Below are 21,277 nucleotides of genomic sequence, written 5' to 3' on the forward strand. Positions count from 1 at the left end.
GTTTACCGTACTTACTTCCGGGACATCACACCTTCGTACTGTGTTTTTTTCTGTGATTAGTGTTGTGTATATAATTTGACTATATAAAATGAAATTAAAAATACATTCATGATGGCATGGTGGTGCTGCGCGTAGTGGTGTAGTGTAGCCTCTTGGTCTTTAGTTACCTAGGCCTAAATAATCCACTACTAGGGCCTAGGTCTAGCCCTAACTACTAGTATTAGGCCTTTGACGCCTAATAAGCTAGGACTATGTATCCAATATGGCTTTTAAATCAAAAATAAATCTTGATTGTAGTACTGAAATCTGTACCGAAACCAGTTGCAGTTCCAAACTAAATACCTCGTAGGGAAATGCAGTTAAAGAGTTTTATGAATGTGTTATTAAAACTGAACCAAAAATTTCTGAGTGTTCTACTAGTACTAGTACTAGTAGTTGTAGTGAAGTTAAACCAATCAAGAATGTGAATTTAAAAAGAAAGAGAAAAAATAAAAAAAGATTAATGAGACAAAATACTGTGAATTCTTTTTTAAAAGACAGAAGGGGACATAAAAACTTATGACATTAACATGAAAGACGCATTCGGTTGGACGGCGTTAATGCGGCGTTGGCGCGCACAACAAACTGGACAAATGCAAATTGTAAATTTACTTACAGATGAGATCGGGAAAGGAATTGGGAAATAGAGTACAGGCAGTCTTGGAATGCTGAACCAAACTAGATACTGCCTGTTTTGTGTTATATATGAAAATGAGTCGGCTATTTATATTATTGCTTGTAAAAATTGTAACATAAGATGGACATTAAAAATTAGAGCGCAGGTCTCGGTCACCATATACAACTTTCAAGTAACAAACTTTGACTTAACTTATTTACAGTTGTATACTACAATTCATTTATGTTTAATGGCCTCAGTTTAAAACTTAAATTGTTTAAATTCCAAACAAGAATCATAAAGAAATAAGCCTTGTTAATTATTAAAATGCTTAATTTGTATCCATAGTTATGAAATGTATCTTATTTCAATTTTAATATTTCAATAAAATATTGAATATATTTTCTATTAATACAATTCTTTTTATTTTTTTGTGATGTGACTTACTTACAATGATAGTATATGACATCCATGTAACTTGTTCTGGTATACATGAAAAAAACTTATATAAAAAGCAGTGACACAGATTTGGTGACGCGACCATAATGATAATGACTAAATGTAAATATAGTAGTACATAAATAGATTAGATTACTATAAAAATAACAATAAAAAATCTAAAGTCCAAATGTAGACATCTCAAAGCAGTTGGTCAACCAGCACCATGAAGATTCCTTTAGTCTTTGTTTTAATTAGTTTTAGTATAGAATTAGTAGCGGTTTATGGAAAGCCGGAGTTGTCAACAGATTCGCCAATTCCTGAAACAATAGACACACTTCAGAAAGCATCATTTCAGGCTCAAGAAGATAGGAATTACACACCTCCGATAACATGGGCGACCTCAAAGGGTGCTTACCAAAGTGATATACACCTTAACTGACGAGGGTCTCCGTTTTTATCCCTTGCCCGTGATAATCTTACATGCTACGATACAAATTCGTTCTCATCCATATGGATAACAACAGTGTTGATTAGGCATGCAAGTAGGGGGTGGCACCTCGGCCTAATGATGATCAGATGATGCTGGCGCTGGATGCTATTAGTGCGTTCCACAACAAGAACAACCCTGCAGGGGATGGTGACATGAATTTCTGGCTACAGGTAAAGACAGTATATTATTATTATTATTATTATTATTATTATTATTCTGGTTTATTAAAACAAAGACATGGCAGTACAAAACTGAATTACGTCCAGTAACATTAACATAAAAAATATATCAAAAACGAGAATATACAATTACAAATTTAAAAACTGCGAGTAAAATTATATGTATATGACCAAAGTCACTATATTATGAATTTTAATTACTATGTTCTATATATTGTATATACAAAATCCACAAAAGATACACATGATAACAATAATTGTACAATGGAACTCCTTGTTTGGGAAACACCTATTCAATGTACAGCCGTTTAAAGGAGACACTTAATTTTCTGTGAAACTATCAAAGCCAAGGTAGATGAGGCGTTCGCTTTGTCTGAAATTTTCAATTTTCACCACCCACCCCAATTCCCCAGCACAGATTGTCATATTTTATATTAATTATATTTAAAGCATCTTCGCCTCGTCTGTTTGTAACCTCTCGCTACGGCCTGTCAAAGGGACACTTTTTTGGTCACAAAGGTGTGCTCCTAATGGGTGTTCTTGTATTTTTCTATGTTTGTGTGTGTTCTATTTCAGATATACAACAAGACTTCTGACATGTGGATAAGTCACCCTGAGAATGTGTATGAAGGAGTAGAGTTCATTCACAAATACACGCCTTTCAGACTTCTGGAATCAATCTTTAAATATTTCGACTGGGAAGCGGGACTGGAGATACTAGAAGTGCGGAGTAAGTTTAGAGTCATGGGAACAAGTTAATAGCCATAATGAGGAGGTTGGTTTTCAAAACAAAGGCGAAAAATCGTCATGAGCTAGTGGGTTCAAATTCCCCCGCTACTGGCTTTGGGACGGTATAGGCCTTGTACAGTGAATTTTATATGCATGGCGATAGTCAATAAAACAAATCTATTTTTTATGGCCCTAGCTTTTGCATAAACACCAATAAATAATCCTGTTATTTATTTATGTTTTTAGTATTTATTTCCCAATATTTACGATCCCGTCTGACTTTGATGACACATACTTAAATGTTGGAATGGGGGTGATATTGAAGCATTACCAAAAAGAATTTCCAACTCTCTACAACACATGGTCTAAGCAAAACACAAACTATCAAACTGCGTTTCAAGATCTTAATAAGTTTGCATATCGGCCAATGAGTGAAGAGCTTGATGAGAACGCTATTGATACGAGAACTTTTATCTACGTGGCTTTCTACAAGAAGCAAAGGAGAATTCTCAAAGCGTTTCTCTGATAACTACTTGGGTATGACAATCTATTTGAAGCTCTGTCTACACTCTCAAACTATTTTGACAAAAAAGTGTGATGTGCCCAAATATGGTATTGATATGACATCATTATGTCCATATATGGGCACACATCACATAAAGTTTGATAGTGTAGACAGAGGTTTATGGTACCACCTTATGTTAATAGGTTGTTAATAACACTGTCATATTATTAACTGAATTTATTTGTGTTATTAATTATAGCCATATAAAAATGTTTTTTTTGGTTGGTCTATATTGGCTACAAGTGGTCCCTGCTTGCTAAAGTATATTTATTTAAACAGGTTCAAAATATTGCAGAGGAGCATTATCCAAGCTATGAAGGCGTCAGTATGCCTTTTCACATTAATAATGTGGACACAATGGTAGCAGCTAATTCTATTTATGGTCTGACTTCAGCGGTTTTGTACGACTTGTCAAGTGATAGTAGTTGGTTTGATAATGATATCCAGGTATGTTTTTAATTTTATAGCCATAGATGATAACATAAATAAAGTACGAACAACAACAACGAATCAAATGTCAATTTAATCAAATTAAAATATTATGTCCAATTATATTTACTGCACTTAATATTATAGGAATGTAATGAATATATATATATATTTTTTTTGTTGACTGACCTTAAGCGTAATATTGTCTTAATGTTTTGTGTAAAACTACTCGCAGGCAATTTGCGCAAACACAACCAGCTTGATTGTGTGGCTGATTAATCATAATGTGATTGAAGAACGTCCAGACTTGGCACTCACATATTATCCGTCACGATACAGTTTCTACTACTATGTTGCACGTACCTTGTTTATCTTGGAAACTAAATACGCAAATGATGGAGAACTTCCATTTGAAGTACTTGACCAAATGAGGATGAACTTAAAAAGAGCTTGACAAGGCAAAGTTAGCAAGATGATTCAAAGTGAGGCTATTCTCGATTATGATGATATAATATTCTTTGAGGAGTTTATTGGAAATGGAGACACAGATTTATCTGGTCAACCTTTAGTAAGTATAAAGGAGTTGCCACTAAAATCATGTTGATTGAGAATGGAATTTGTCCTTTCTTCACTATTTATTTAGCTAGTCTAATCTACAAATAGTATACATTTTTTGTAATCAATCAGGCATAAAAACTTTTTTATGTGATAAATATACTTATATCATTAATATATAGTGTATGCACCTAACATTGAAATTAAAATGCCAGGCATTTTTTTAAAAATACAAGTTAAAATGTGAGTTTTTAAAACTGCCTTAAAATTTTCAAATTGAAATTTCCTGACGGATAGAGATTTAACCTCTTTTTAAAAGAAACTTAGCAGAGGGGTGTTAGCCTTTAACTACGAAACTGACTACTCTTTAAAGCTAATAAAAGCCAATTCCTTTTTTCTTTTAAAGAAACGTGGAGAGGATCGTTTGTTTTCAACTTCAATGGTTATAAACTTCTACATTGCTACTTGGACCACACAGAATAAGGCAACAGGCAAACTTGACTGGGCAGTGGGTAAGTTGACAGCCTGCACTTGCTCCACTGTCTGGTTAAAAATCGATTCCAAATGCTTTATACACCCCCTCTTGCTTGACTGCACTGCTCACTGGTATAAAGTAAAGTAATCCAATTAGATAAAAGATGTTTACATCATCCATCTTCTTCTGCACTGCCTTTCTGGCGGAATATGTTAGTATGCACAGTTTTCTAGCTGTTGGTTATCTTTGACTGAAGAGCCTAGAAGTACACGTCACCAATTCATATGATTAATACCTAGAGAAAATGTCAACAGAAACACTGTTTAAAACTAAAAGCATTAAATGAAATAAAAGTTATACAGGAGTGCATAGGTCTGTATACTGCATTTGGTGCAACCTGGAAGTCATTTATGCCCTATAAAATTAAACAGTAGTTTATTTTCAACAGAAACACCAGATTACGTCAAGAAAATTGTTGACGGTGCAGCTGAAGGATTAAATAGGTTTATCCTGAAGAATACCTATAAAACCTATGGCGAATTTTTTCCGGCTCAATCAAAGGAAATGGGGTAGGTAGTGAAATTTGCATGGAAGTATAGATATCACTTTTAAACCTTCCTTATTATCTATCCATCCATTTTATTTTATTTATGTTTTTTATTAAATTTTATCTTTTACAGACTATTCCATTTTATTACCCAGCCAATCACATTGAATCATTAAACGGAACAATTTTGCCCAAAAACACAACTATAAATTACGACATGTTTGTAGCAGTATCTGGCGTTATCGATGAAGATGAATACGATGACCTTTGACACAGCCTCATTTTGGTAAGATGACGCCCACTAACTTTACTGGATATAATGACAAAGAAGCTTTCTTCCCTTTTTGGTCATCCGATGCTTACACATATGCGAATAGTTTATTAGCACTGGCACAGTTTCTAAATTTAAACTAATAAAATTTGATTCCAGTCAAGACAATAACAGACAGATTTCTGAAGAGTTTGCCATACTAACCTCATAAAATATCTTCAGCTAAAATAGAAGTAATCTTCTCCTTCCACCAGGTTGAGTGATTCTATGTTTCTTTCTAATCCTCCACCAGTTAAATCCTAGAGAAAGTATTATAAATAGATATTGATAGATATTGGAGACTTCAAAGTCAGTCTTAGATTAGATAGTACCAATCAAATTCAGTCTTAGATAGTACCAATCAAAGTCAGTTTTAGAAAGTACCAATCAAAATCGGTCTCAGATAGTACCAATCAAAATCGGTCTCAGATAGTACTAATCAAAATCATTCATGGGCCGAGTAATGTAAATAAGTCTAGCTTACCAGTTTTACACATATAATGAATGGTGGTGATGCCTCTGAAAAGTGGAGAATAGGAACCTTTGGTTTGGGCGATTCCTAGATAAATGAAGTAGATAAATAAAGTAATTAATTACGGCATGAAACTAATTTTAATGATTTAATATGATTTAATTTCAATTTGGATGAGTGCTAAATTGAGAGAGAGTTGATGGAACAAAACCCACCTCTCCCTGGTGGTACAAATTAATCCATGTTTTCAATCAAAGATTTGTTTAGAATGATAAAACATTAACATAATAAAAGTAAAACATATATATATATATATAAAACATATAAGAGAAAATGACATACCTTACACTCTTCATAGGTGTACACTTTACCAATCTTCTTAGCATCAACGTCACAAAATGCTTTAACCTTTGACCTGTTTCCTGTACTAAGTGACCTGTAGAACCTCCTGCCTTCCTTCCCAGCATTCCATATTGTAAAATGTTTCCACTGATTTATTATATTTTTTTGTATTGCAGTTATTCTAATGTCCCATATTGTATCTCTACAAATTAAAAATTTAAAGAACCTTATTAAAATGTACAATAAATAAATATGAATTACAGTAACTTCATTTTCTTATTATTGACTTTATAATATTAACAAATAAAAAAATAAATCACCTGTGAACTGAATGTGTAGTGCATTCTGGGTGATATCTATACGTTAATAGATATTCATCAATGCGGCATACTGCGCCACCAAGTCCTAAGAACTTATGAAAAAACAACAGATCCTCTGGAATGCCCTGAATTAAATATGATAATTAAATAAAAAAATTATATATTCTTTTCATTTTCTATTAATATCTATTATACATTCTTTTTAGAGCAATATAATTAAGCTTGCTCAAAACCCTTTTATGCAATACAACATAAGACATTATTTCATAGTTTCTATCTTTTACATGTTTAATCATGAACATTCAACATAATAATTACCTTTCCTCTTTCATCAAAGCCACCAACTTTATCATAAACTTGTCTTGAGCAGAACCATGTTGGCATTAGTACTGTTGGCCCATGTGATGTGAACACCTGACACAGAATTAAGAAAATAAACAACAAACGTTAGTACAGAACCAATTTTTGAAATGAGATTGGTATAAAGCTGTCTACACTACCAAAGTAGTTTGATAAAGTGTTATGTGGTAGTGATATGATGTCATGTCCATATATGGGCACATCCGTCACATATTTTTGTCACATAAAGTGTGATAGTGAAGACAGGGCTTTAACAATGAAAACAACAATGTACACTGTCAATAAGAATTATGATAGCTTCCACAATCTTACCTGTGTGAGCAGTTGTTTTTGGGTCATTCCATTACACCAACGTGTATAGCGAATGGTAGAGTCTTTGGGAATCCGTGTAACTTTGCATCCTATTATCTTCGGGAGAAAGCAAAGGTTATCTTGTATTATATGTATTTTTTTTAAACATAAATAATATTGGATTTGTGAGGAATAAGCAAAAAACCTACTGTATTTTGATGTTTCAATGCTGCTTGGTATTGTAATTTGATTCTCATAGGGTCCATTATGTCATCCTTAAATAAAAAGAATTACACAATATTTATTAATTATTGTTTATAAAAATTACCCATTTTTTACACATATAATAAATGGTGGTGATGCCTCTGAAAAGTGGAGAATAGGAACCTTTGGTTTGGGCGATTCCTAGATAAATGAAGTAGATAAATAAAGTAATTAATTACGGCATGAAACTAATTTTAATGATTTAATATGATTTAATTTCAATTAGGATGAGTGCTAAATTGAGATAGAGTTGATGGAACAAAACCCACCTCTCCCTGGTGGTACAAATTAATCCATGTTTTCAATCAAGGATATGTTTAGAATGATAAAACATTAACATAATAAAAGTAAAACAAAATATAAGAGAAAATACCCTTCCCCACATCCCTGGTGTTCTTCCCCACATCCCTGGTGTTCTTCCCCACACCCCTGGTGTTCTTCCCCACACCCCTGGTGTTCTTCCCCACACCCCTGGTGTCCTTCCCCACATCCCCAGCATTCAAAATCAGTGCCCTTGAGAGGCATGTGTCAACTTACAGCATCCTGAAAACATAAAAATCTCCCACTGCTCTGCCTTACAGCTTGATTCTTTGCATAACCAACTAAAAATACACGTTATTATAACAATATTATTGAAAATACATAGACATCTGCAGAATAAGTTAAAAAATTCAATACCGATTGAGAATAGGGAATATACCAGTTGTGGAAATTACCCCACTTTCTAGCCTGCAGGAAATCATTCATCATTCATATATAAGATATAAGAAAATGTTATTATCTCAATCCAATAAAAGTATGCGCTTCAATCAAACATACATAAAAATATAGATATATAACAAAATAAAATAAATTAAAAAATCTAAAAATGACGACATTCTCAACCTTAGTGAGTTTATATTTTGTTTACAATTTACAACTTGTCTTATACGCTTGAGAATGAGACAATATGGTAGTATCTGAGACAACAATCAAATTATTCATTATTGTTGTCACAGATCTGTAATCATCAGGGAAAGGTTAAAAAAACTTCTCTGATTGTATGAAGTTGGTAGTAAATAGGCCTACAGGTCAGGAGCTTTTGATTTGCGACGACCAATGATCAAACTATGGCATGTTAATTCAGAGATATTGGGATGTGTGTCCTTGCTCCCCATCTCAGCACAAGTCTGGTCCAGGTAACAACACATCAATTGACCTGACCTAGGTTGGTCGTTGGTCGTCACAAATCAAAATCTCTTGAGTATGTACCTCCTTTAGGTTCTGCATTTGAGTGGCCACTCAAAATAACATGGATGCCAAAACTTATTAACATGTCCTTCCATGATTTGAGAATATCTAATGAATCATCCTGGAAAACATATGAAAATAGATATATAGTTATGAGACACTGATTGATTTATTTATTTATTTATTCTTTCTTTATTCTGCAGGCACTTTCAGTACTAGTGCACTGATTTCCAAAGTGGTACAGTAATTGAAAATATAACAAACATAATAAAATAAAGACAAAGAGTAATTGAAATATACATTAAAAATAGCAATCAATTTTAGAAAACAAAAAATTCAGTTTAAAATGCTGAGTACTAATTGTATTTTGGAATGAAGTTATTAATAGACATAGACATAGATTAATGAAACAAATTGAGTTATTTGTCATTAAAGAAGAACATTTTACTTTCTTTAGTACTCCTAACCATGCCAAGCATTTCTGTAGGTGGGTTAATATACGCTACAAAAAGATCATTGATTAATAACAAATAGAAAAAGAGCATAATATTAATAATAGCTGGAACAAATGACAAGTGTGAGGCCATTGATTCTAGGTTTTATCCTTTATTAGAACGTCATCAAGAATGACAATGATTCCAATGTTGACAATGTTCTAATAAAAGGACGAAATAATTTATAATAGCCTCACGGTTGTCATTTATTGGAATTATCGGGCTACTAGTTGTGGTGGACTTCAAGATATGCATGTCTCATGGCAGACAATGCAAGAAAATAGGAGTATGAAATTACTGGGAAAAAGTGGGATAGTAGGTGATGCAGCTTTACCTTGCTTGAATCGTTAAATATTGACAACTCTACTGTCATTCCTTCTCCAAGATCCTGCTGTCTCTTGATTGATCCTAAACATTCATCCAGCCATTCTGCGGCATTGTATACAGGTAATATGATGGACTGAAATGTAATCATATTTAATCATTAATTCAATCATACTGTGTATGTACCGGTAATATTGATTATTGCTTATGCATCATCATAATAAATCTAGGCAATATCAAGCCTGGCCCTAGAGCTACATAAAACATGGAACAACTCACTATCCTGTCTGTGCCTGTGACAGTCTATTATCATAATCTATATAGTATATTCCTTCTATCTTGGCCTAGCCTAGCCCTAGAGCATTTAATTTGGTAATTTTACTTACGACATCAACTGGAGTAATCCCCATATTACAATTATTGATGATTTAATTGTAGTTCCATACTAAAACAAATTTATTGTAATCAAAATAGTAGTCGGTAGGAAAATTTCCCCAAATATAACAAATTTATACGCTTTGTCGACCTTGAGGGGAATTCCCTACCACATAATCAAAACAAACATACTGTAATATATAGAGGGCGCCATGCATGTTAGTTTTATCAAAGATAGTTTTACTACACTATCTTTGGTTATATTACGACGAGAGGTGAAAATATTCCAGCCATTTACCGGTCACTAACTAACCATGGAGGTATTTATACCTCATGAACTAACTAACTCGTGCAAAGTTACTTAACAATTCACCATAGAATTGTACAATTAAAAACATTTTTGTAATTGATACCTCATATTTTTAATGACGCTTTTATCATCTAATCAATATACACATTATTATTTTCTATGAATAAAATACAATGACTAAATTAAACATAAATATTATTAACACTCACAAAATTAAAACAAAATTTAACCATTAAAAATAACATGTATACTTCTGTGTTAAAAATAGAAAACCGTGTATTGTTTGCCAAAAGTTATGTTTTATAATAAAATACATAAAATTTGTTGCTAAATAATTGTGTTCGTTCGATCTTTGATGATAAACTGTATATTTTAGTTTAACGCGAGTATAATTAAATAAATTGATGCAATAGTATCAAATAATTCTTTACCGATGAATTTAAATTTCGAATATTATTACTTAATAAAACTGACAACACTTAACTCAATCGATAAACTGTGTACTACAAAAACGTACGTACAATTTAAGTAATCATATAAAACATTTTTATTTCATTTGCTATTAAGAGTTTGTTTAAGATGTAAGTCTGTGACGATTTTGAAAAGGTAAGTTTGTCATCACAACCTACACAAGCGAATATAGGTGGTGGAGTAATTTATTGTTTTATTATTATTATTGCATTTGAAATAGCTCTCGGTATTGTACTTAGGGCATTCATTGGTGCTATCCAAAATCATATTTTGAGAGAACGAAATATTTCATTGACAAAAGTTAGTTAATTTTAATTTTTAAAAACTGTTTGGAAGGAAAGAGATTAAGTTGTAAGATTTCACTCATCATAGTTCCAAGTTTACTTTTTACTGGTATTAATCACCGGCATTTTTATTAAAGTTTATTACAGACTTTATATGACTTTGTCAGAAAGCTAGAGACGGATTATTCTTCAACTATCTATGGAGATGAACAGGAACATAGTTATTCTTGTGTTCTTGTTTAATTTATTGATAATCATTGCTAATGGTGATGGTAAGTTTGTCATTAAAAAAAACTATTATTAGTACAGTATTGTAGATTAGTTTGCATTCGAGTTAACAGTAGTAGCTGGAATGTCAATGTAATTTGTTCGTGTGATCTTTGTCAATCTGTACTGTTGCACGTTATGGTGTAACCACACTGTAAAAACTATTAAATATCTGGAGGTGTGCTATAACAACTCATTGAGAATGTTGCTAGGCTTACATAAGGACTGTGGTGCTAGTAACGTGTTTCCACGGGAGAATTCCCTCTTTTTACAAGCAAGTGCGTCTATGGTTGTAGATTAAGAGTTGTGAATAGTGAAAATGATCTTGTTAGATGTAGGCCTAACTACGAACTATCTGTTACGATCGTCATTCTTTAAATGGGAGCAAATCATATTTTAGTATGATTTTCCGTTTTGTATTTGTTGTAAATGATTCAATTGGATTTATCCGTTTAAAACACAAATAATTTTGTACATTTATTTAAAATGTTATCACCATAATTTAATCATATAATTGCCATTTTAACTTTTTAATTTAGTTTCATATTCGTAATTATTTACTAACACAGTATCTTGATTATTAAAACGTATTGTAAATAACTGATCGTTATTATATTTACCAAAATCAATATTTACCACAACTATCTACCATTTATGATATTTCATTTTTATTTAAATAATTGATGCTAAGTTTATCGTATTGGCCATAAGTTATCAATTTTATCATGTTATAGAATAGGCGTACTATTAATACTCTGTTTTTGTGACTTGATTTGTCACGAACGAATAGGCTAAGATATAGGCATAGGCTTAGTTTATTTATTTTTTTTATGAAAACAGTCTAATAGATACGGATAATTAACACCAACACATTTAGGAAAATAATTAAAATTGTCAACAATCGAACGTGTGCCCAACTATTTAGACTAAAACTGATTGTTAGAACATGGTTGATTATCATCTCGTATACTTATACACACCAGAACCACCAGAACCACCATCACCATGTGAAATGAATCCATGTAAAAATAACGGTTTGTGTTCAGACGTGGGAATGGAATATACCTGTGATTGCACGCACACTGGCTATGTGGGTGAAACATGCCAAACGGGTAAGTTATTGTTTCTTCTTCTGTTTCTTCTAATTCTAAAAATTCAATTTGATGAAACTAAGATTTAGATTTATCTGAATATCGACAGCCTGCAGAGGCGGACGAAGGGGGTTTCCCCAGTGCCATGGCAACACTCTTAATTTCATGCTAAATGTTTTTTTCTGTCACTAAATTAATTAGATCCCATTTTATCATAATAACCAATAAAGTTATAGAATTCCAGTTTTGGAAGAGCATATTCTGTAAATTGACAGACTGTAGCGTAAAATTAACCAGCTTTACAATACTGCGCTCAATTTATCGCCGACTGTCAGCGTATTTGTGTGTGGATTTATTTCTGAACGTGCTCTCAGAATGAATTTCTTACTGTTTGAATTGCTTGTGTGCGTCATGAGAAGGTACGAAAGGCCACTACACACTGTGTTCGTGGAAACCCCCCTAGGCCTAATATGGGTCGTTGATTTGTCCATAATTATTGCATTTTTACGGAGATTCCCCATCATTTAAGTATTCCGTATAGTATCCTATACGGTATTTATCTTCATCTTATGTCCGTAATATTTGGTCAAATTTTCGTAGTAATTACAGACGTTCCAAACTTTGAAATAACAGTGTTTAATTGCTTCTTTTTGCATATTTTCTTTTTCTTAAGCAACACTGTTGGATAAATGAAAATGAAATTTTGGTTTTACTGACTTATTGATCAAAATAATACAATTTAACGTTTTGCTCAATAGGATATATTTATAGCAGCAGCTTAATATGTTAACTTTTTAAAATTATTATTTGATAATAATAATGTATTTATTGATTATATAATTGCCAGAATTTATTAGCTTACCCGAAGTACTTTCGCGTGTGTATTTTACCGGTGGAAAAAATAAGCGGGATACGATGGTAGGCTGTTTGGTAACCCGATATAGAGTACCATTTGCGGCCATCTAGGAGTGTCATTTTACAAAATGTGCGCAAAAACTCGTTATATATGGTCCTGGACTCGTGGAAAACCCCCTTAAAATAGTTCTGCGACCGCCCCTGGCCTGGGAATGATCACCTACTGCTCAAAACCACAGTGATAGTAGCAAAAATCGTAGATTTATTTTTGCAATTCAAACACTGTTACGGGTTTCGCCAAAACTGAATAAATCGTGTAATTTTTTTTTTCAATATTGCTTCAACATTAGTTGTAGACGAGTACAGTATTGAGTAAATGTTTAATTTGATATAGCATTTATGTTATGTGAATATGATTGGCCTAAAGTTATGAAGGCTTTTGATTGGCCTAAAATTTGATCTTTAAAGGTCACTCGCTCACGCTCTCTTCTGCTGCGCGCGCATCATGCATGCGATCTCTCTCCCCGGCCCAACAAATAGGTTCATTTTGGAGAAAAATTTGGTCGAAGTGTCGGTTTCTGTATAAATAAATAGTATCCACGAGGTATTCAATTATATCTGCAGCATTATGGCTAGGCCTAGCTAGGCCTAGTTATGTTATGAATGATGTGTATATCTTTAGCTCTAGCTAGCCTAGGCCTAGGCCTGAGTCTGAGTGAGTGGCTGGGGTCTTTCTTACCTTAATAGCCAAGTGAGGTTAAGAGGTTGAAGGAAGCAACAAGTTGAAGGAGGAGTAGGACGAGGGGAAGTTTGTTAGTTTTTAAATAGGCGGCATAGGCCTAGGCCTAACTAGGTAGGTAGGTAGGTTTGCTGGATCTGGTAGCTACTGTACAACCAGGGAGTTAACCACCATCATATACTATGCTATCTTGTACAGGTTGCGCTTCCATGGGCATAGCTGGTTGAAATTAAGTTTTTAAGTGGGCAATCTTAGTGATGCTGTCGATATCTAGTGTGTCCAGTTGGGTTTTGAAATTAGTTAGAGTTGGTGCACATTAGTCGGGTCGGGTAGAGCGTTTCATATTCTGGTATAGAGAATAAAGGTAGTTGTTTTTGTTCGTCTGGATCCTTTTGTAGATGAAATTCCCTGTGGACTGTCTGGTTAATCTTGTTGAAGACTATGGTGCTTTCGGGTGATTTTGGAGTAAATGTGATATGTTGCTGTGAATCAAGCTGTTGATTTGTTTAAATATAGTGCATAGGCTGGCTTTGGTACATTTTGACTCAAGCGAATCCCAGTTGAGTTGGGTTATCATGTTAGTGACACTTGAAGCTCTATCTGGAATAGTCATTGAAGACAAATCTTGCTGCTTGTCTTTGAATTTTGTTGAGAGAGTCGATGTTCGTTTGATGGTGAGGATCCCATATTGTCTGGCAGTACTCTAACAATTGGCGAACAAATGCCTTATATGCCACCACTTTAGTCTCCCTGTCACAGTTACTGAGATTTCGCTTAAGGAGGCCAAGAGTTCTATTTTCTTATATAGTAATCTGATTAATGTGTCTCTTCCAGCTGAGGTCAGATAAAAGTTCAACTCCCAGGTAGGGGTAATGGTATATTTCTTCCAGCAGACTGTCGCCCATCCTATATCGGTTGATGATTGGTTTGTTTTTGTGAGTGATCTGCATTGAGTAGCATTTAAAGTGATTGAAGCCCATCTTCCACAGTCACATAGTCGATTTACGTCATCTTCAAGGATTCTGAAGTCGTCTGCATTTTTTATATCACGATATAAAATACAATCATCTGCGAAAATGCGGACTCTCGATGACAGTTTATCTGGTAGTATAAATTAGGAAGAGCAAGGGTCCCAACACCTGTGGGACGCTGGGCTTGACTGGAGATTGTTCAGATGTTTCGCTGTCCACATCTACTCTTTGATGACGTTTGGTGAAGAAGGAATCAATCCAGGAGTGTATATGTTGTTCTGAACTCCAACATGATGAAGTTTGGCCAGCAGCCTACTATGGGGGACATATCACTAGATCGACCTGTCTTTGTGGTATTATATTGAATAAAACAGTAATTATAATATTAAGTACAATTTTAAAGACCCCTTCCCTGCAATTTTGGACGTTTTTTGGAAAATAATACATATATATCACTTTAAAAACATTAAACCATGTCATTCCTTGTCTTAAATGTACGTTTTATGGTAAATTATGATAAAAAGTGAGAAACAATGCACTACCTAAGTAGCTCGCGGCGATCGACCTCTCGTGGACGGTCTTAGGCCTAGCCTAGCTAGGCTTAGTTTTGTAGGCCTAGCTGGTAAACATCGATAACGTACGAACATCGTACGCTAGCTATATACCTATCTTGACGTTGTATAGTTGCTGCATTAATTGTCTTTCTATTTTTGCCAGACTCCGTTGATACAAATTGGGGAAAATCCGGTATTTTCGCTGAAAAGTTAGGAGTCTTCCATTTGTTTTGGCTTCACGATCGATCGAAAAGTGGGCGAATTACAGGTGAAAAACAAAAATATCAATCCGCGCGCAATGCATTTTGGGATTTATAGCGGGCCGCTATAATTATTAGAATCGATTTATTTTTCACATTTTTAACCGTTTAGAGACGAAAAAAGTTATCGCAATAGGACCATATAGTATTATTTTTACATTAAATATAGTTTGTGATCTTAAATTAGATCTAAAAAACGTAGGGATTAAGACTCCGTCCCAATCACAATATCGGGGTCTTCTGTAGCAAGAATGGTTTAAAATTTAAATTTAATTTAAAGTTTATGTTAAGAATTTTCTAGTTGGTAATATAATGTTTGCGTTTTGATTTTGAGTTCATTTTGGAATTACACTGACCTTTCTTGGGCTTTCGGCTAGATGACCAATGACCTCTACTATTCTAGGTGGTGCCCAACTACAAAGGCCTTAGTCTAATTTATTATATTACTTAAGTATTGTTTTTATTTTGAAGCATCACCATGCCTACCAAACCCTTGTATGAACAATGGAGAATGCGTGTACGACGACTCCACTTTGAATGTGACCTGCGTTTGTGAAGCAACCAGCTACACTGGCACCAAATGCGAAATTTGTAAGTGTTCAAAGACTATATTGTCCCGTGTGTTGTTGATCTATAAAATCACTTGATGTTCTATAAGTTAAGCTGAGTTTATTAACACATGTACACAATGACAATTGTCACAAATTACAGTAATACTCTAGTCTTGGTTCCAGACGGAGTTTTGACTTAATATTAGTAAAAAGATAAATATTTGTGCACATATAGAGTTTCATATTTATACTACTTGAGCTGTAAACTCCGTCTGGGGAAACACGTACAAGTCACATGGTTTGACACCGAGAATTCTTGGTGCATACGATTAACCGGTTGACTAGTTTCAGCTGCATGATTAGGCTACTTTCACTATAAAATATATTGATATGCACTTTTGGAAATTTCAAAGATTCAATAACTAAGATGATGGACATATGCTATGTTACGTTTAGACGGTGTATAGACACACGTATGTACTTTTTGGTACTCAAACTCGACTGCAACATGTTTCTTCGCAAAGTGAAGTGATGATGTAGACATTATTTTATATGCCTATCTGGTAAACATTTGATGGGATTTTTCCCAAGAACATGAAAAATCATCTTGATATGATTCTAGCTTCTCTGCAAATCAAACAGAGATAATTTGATTAATTCCCACCCAACCAGACACTGCCCTGTGTGGTAGATGTGCTGCTGGTATGTACCTATTGACAGGTCATATGTACGAGTACGATGCCTAGGCTTAGACTTGATAATGTAATTAACAAAAAACTCACCACAATATATTTCAACAGTTGTTATTTCAGTGATACATACTCTTACTGAAACTAAATGACGTCTGTTTGGTCATTCATTCAGTCTGCAAAATGATTTCTATACGTGTTTCACAAGTCTATTTTTCCAGACAAAAATCGAAATGACTAACATAAAAAAGACAATACAAGTCTATATACTCTGGTTTAAAAGCAATCTATGTCACTACATTTGTTTTTGCAGATAATCCATGTTTGGGTAACCCGTGTTCACACAATGGCACATGTATCAATAATAGTGAAGATTATTATTGTTCCTGTCCACATGGATTTATTGGAGATTTGTGTCAAATAGGTAAGGGTTTGAGCAGTATGAAGTATTATGTTTGATCATTATTTCTCCATGGTTTGATACTGTTTCTAAAAATAGTGTAATTTCAGCAGTGTACAAGATAGTGTAATGGTTTGGGGTTTGACATTACAGGATTCTAGTTCATTACAGATCTGTCTTTAAGACCAAGATGTGTTGTGTTTGTGTGAAGTTGACAAATGACCTTAACCAGGATTATTGTCATTACCAGTGTTCAAAATGATATGGCATTTCTGTCATACAGTTGTTTTTATATTTAAATTCATTTATTTCCTAGCCATTTCAGTTATGACACTGAATTATAATATAAAATATATATTAATATGAAGCATTATTGTTTTTTTCTTATTTTGTATAGAATCTATTGGTTGCTATCAAGATAACCTTGTTGGCCGAGCATTATCAATAAATCCTGGATTTGCAGATTTTGATGAAAGTCAGAAATATTGTTCGAAAAATGGGTGGTAAGGCTATTATATCATTACCATCATCATCAACATTCCTTTTCATTTTTCACAATGCCATCATCAGAACCAAGATGAATTTTTCAAAAATCCATCCTTCTGCAAGCTGAAGAAAGGGACTTCTAGAAAAGGTGTAATTGGAAAGGAAAACCAGTTACCCACCATTCAGAGCCTATTTTCCAACATTATTAATCCTATATCAATGATTGCCTTACATGTTACACATTTCAGAAACATGGTTAGACTACCTGTGTAGTTATATGGCACGTGAAAGGTCTCATTGTCTTTATTTCAAGGTATACTGGAGTGCGAGATACAACCATCATTCTTTGTGCAGACAGTTTGTCCAACTCATTTGTGGATGATCATCTTTGTGATGCTATATGCACAGGATCTGATGTTGAATGTAACAGCCATTTCTATTACCAGCTATTTGACAAGAGTGATGTCATCAGTAACCTGGGTATCAAGTTCATCACAGATGGTCTTGATTTGACAGGTGTACTTGCTGCTAATACTCTGCTTACCATCGATGTCAATTTTACTGACAGAAATGTCTTTAGAGATTATGATGTCATCACTGGTGATGGGTACACTTGGCTCAGGGCAGAACCTTCTTCAGCAAAACATATATATGTGTGAGTAGTGATCCAAAATGCATTGGTAATTCATTATTAGGTTATTATTATACAGATATTGACTGCTTAGAGGTTAAATATAAGATTTGACATCCCCGAGGGAATGATATTAAGTTCGAGGGAATATATATTTCCCGAAGCGCCAGCTGAGGGAAATATATATTCCCCGAGAATTTAATATCATTCCCGAGGGGATGTCAAATCTTATATTTAACCGATATAAAAGGCAATATCTGTTATATTATATAGCCAAGAACAAGTCTGCTGGGTTGGGTGAAGCTAGGCTAGGCCTCCTATACTTTTGTATTGTATGTAAACAAGCCTGCCTAGACACCTTACCTTGCGAAGAATAATATACAGATAATTACTAATTAATGATTCCTTGGCAATAAAATATTCACTTAGGCCTAGGTCGTTTAAATTAACAGAAGAATTTCCATCAATAAGCCTATTAAAAATAACAATATTAATCAGGTAGGCCGAATAAACAATTCGTCTTCTTCTCGATCTTCGAGGAGCCGAATCACCGGATGTTCAGCGCGTACTAGTTACTAGGTTACTACCGTGAGTATTGACCAATCACAAACGGTGTTTCATCACATTTAGGGTGGACTTATAACAAATGAGGGCGCTATGTATGCATAGTTTAAATAGTTTAGATGATTAATTTCTTCAAGCAACTTCCGTGACGCAGCGGTTGAAGCGTTGTCTTGCGATGGAGTGACAATTCCACCCGAGTTCAAGATCGAGTTGATGACTTTTGTTTATTTATCGGCAACGCGAATGTTGGCACACGAAAATTACACAGTCAATATCATCGTACTCGAGAATCTATATGTTTAATGACAGGGGACACGATAATTACGCGAAAATTACACAGTCAATATCATCGTTCTCGAGGATATATACGATTTACGATCCTCGCAGCGATAGTCATGTGATGCAGTTTCAACCAATCACGTTAGCGTATTTACATAGGCTATGTAATATTATATATTATGTTATATTACATAGCCTATGTAAATACGCGAACGTGATTGGTTGAAACTGCATCACATGACTACCGCTGCGAGGATCGTAAATCGTATATATCCTCGAGAACGATGATATTGACTGTGTAATTTTCGCGTAATTATCGTGTCCCCTGTTATTAAACATATAGATTCTCGAGTACGATGATATTGACTGTGTAATTTTCGTGTGCCAACACTCGCGTTGCCGATAAATAAACAAAAGTCATCTACTCGATCTTGAACTCGGGTGGAATTGTCACTTCATCGCAGAGACAACGCTTCAACCGCTGCGCCACGTAGCTTGCTTAAAGAAATTTATCATCTAAACTATTTAAACTATGCATACATAGCGCCCTCATTTGTTATTAGTCCACCCTAAATGTGATGAAACACCGTTTGTGATTGGTCAATACTCACGGTAGTAACCTAGTAACTAGTACGTGCTGAACATCCGGTGATTCGGCTCCTCGAAGAGAAGAAGACGAATTGTTTATTCGGCCTACCTGATTATAATATTATTATTAATAGGCTTATTGATGGAAATTCTTCTGTTAATTTAAACGACCTAGGCCTAAGTGAATATTTTATTGCCAAGGAATCATTAATTAGTAATTATCTGTATATTATTCTTCGCAAGGTAAGGTGTCTAGGCAGGCTTGTTTAAATACAATACAAATACTATAGGCTATAGGAGGCCTAGCCTAGCTTCACCCAACCCAGCAGCAGACTTGTTCTTGGCTATATAATATAACAGATATTGCCTTTTATATCGGTTAAATATAAGATTTGACATCCCCTCGGGAATGATATTAAGTTCTCGGGGAATATATATTTCCCTCGGCTGGCGCTTCGGGAAATATATATTCCCTCGAACATAATATCATTCCCTCGGGGATGTCAAATCTTATATTTAACCTCTAAACAGTCAATATCTGTATAATATTATTATTGTTATTATTTACCTCCGCCAAGGAGGTATATGTAATCGGTAGCGTGTGTTTGTTTGTTTGTTACTTGGCAAAAAAGAATTTTGCCAAGTATAGTATTTACTTTGTTTGTATGTATGTTTGTTTGTTTGTTTGTTAGCACGATAGCGCCTACAGTTTTCAAGTTATCGTTCTGAATTTTTGGGTGTAGATAGGTATATATTGTCAGACCATGCCTATTGAAAATTAACAAAATTGGTTTATTAATAACTTCACAAATAACAAAAATGATATTATTTTCAGACCGGCTAGTGTTAAAAGATAGGAGACAATTTTCAAAAGCCGGCGAGCAGTCTTAAAGTAACATGTGTACTGAAATTGCATTTTCTCGAGAACTACTTGTCCAAAAAACATCATTTTTGTACAAGAGGCAAGAGTTATAAATTGTGATTTTTAATTTTAAAACAAAAGTTGATTCAGTGTACCAGCTTTTTTATACGAGTAGTTTTAAAAAAACCTATTTCTTTTCAAATTCACCCGTTTGTTTTTGGCGTTGCTGTTCTATTGTTATTCAAATTAAACTATTGTAAGTTGATAAGTAGTTTTGTTAGCACCAGCGTGTGTCCTTCCTTATTTCATCAGGTATATACTTACAGAACATGCCTATTGATTTTCAGGTAAATTGATATATTACTACATGGGTTAAGGCAGAGGCGCCGCAAATCGGTACAGCTTCAAGACACTCCTCGATCATTATTCTGGTCAATCTTGATTTTAGAAAGGTCATTGTTGCAATGCCGGAGTTGTTTGTATCAAAAAATTATTTAAACAAATTATTAACCCCAGCAGGATTTTAACAATGTAAAGCTAATACCTAAAGCAAAAAAAATGTATCTTTCAACATGCTC

The 21,277-nt window shown here is 34.1% G+C and overlaps 2 protein-coding genes and 1 long non-coding RNA gene across 4 annotated transcripts; 2 read left to right on the plus strand and 1 right to left on the minus strand.

Moving 5' to 3' along the window:
- Nucleotides 1–3,960: 3,960 nt before the first annotated feature.
- LOC140048240 (uncharacterized) lies at nt 3,961–5,535 on the plus strand. The gene is made up of 3 exons (XM_072093203.1): nt 3,961–4,056; nt 4,450–4,555; nt 4,967–5,535. Exons 1-3 carry the CDS (start codon nt 3,961–3,963, stop codon nt 5,089–5,091), a joined length of 327 nt encoding a protein of 108 aa, XP_071949304.1. The 3' UTR covers nt 5,092–5,535.
- On the minus strand, nt 3,991–9,986 carry LOC140048214 (queuosine-tRNA galactosyltransferase-like). Of its 2 annotated transcripts, none has more exons than XM_072093201.1 (12): nt 9,859–9,986; nt 9,483–9,608; nt 8,676–8,775; nt 7,962–8,026; nt 7,370–7,435; nt 7,182–7,277; nt 6,828–6,923; nt 6,510–6,634; nt 6,190–6,391; nt 5,860–5,934; nt 5,541–5,635; nt 3,991–4,777 (listed from the first exon to the last, which is right to left on the minus strand). In XM_072093201.1, exons 1-11 carry the CDS (start codon nt 9,880–9,882, stop codon nt 5,555–5,557), a joined length of 1,056 nt encoding a protein of 351 aa, XP_071949302.1. In that variant the 5' UTR covers nt 9,883–9,986; the 3' UTR covers nt 3,991–4,777; nt 5,541–5,554. The 2 variants fall into 2 exon arrangements, with proteins under 2 accessions (XP_071949302.1, XP_071949301.1); XM_072093200.1 differs by having other exon boundaries at nt 3,991–4,813.
- Nucleotides 9,987–16,189: 6,203 nt separating this feature from the next.
- On the plus strand, nt 16,190–17,768 carry LOC140051041 (uncharacterized). The gene is made up of 3 exons (XR_011845479.1): nt 16,190–16,240; nt 17,203–17,313; nt 17,687–17,768. It is a non-coding gene; the product is annotated as an uncharacterized lncRNA (long non-coding RNA).
- Nucleotides 17,769–21,277: the final 3,509 nt, after the last annotated feature.

This window comes from Antedon mediterranea, chromosome 1 (genome assembly GCF_964355755.1).
Source record: "Antedon mediterranea chromosome 1, ecAntMedi1.1, whole genome shotgun sequence".
Taxonomy (NCBI): Eukaryota; Metazoa; Echinodermata; class Crinoidea; order Comatulida; family Antedonidae; genus Antedon; species Antedon mediterranea.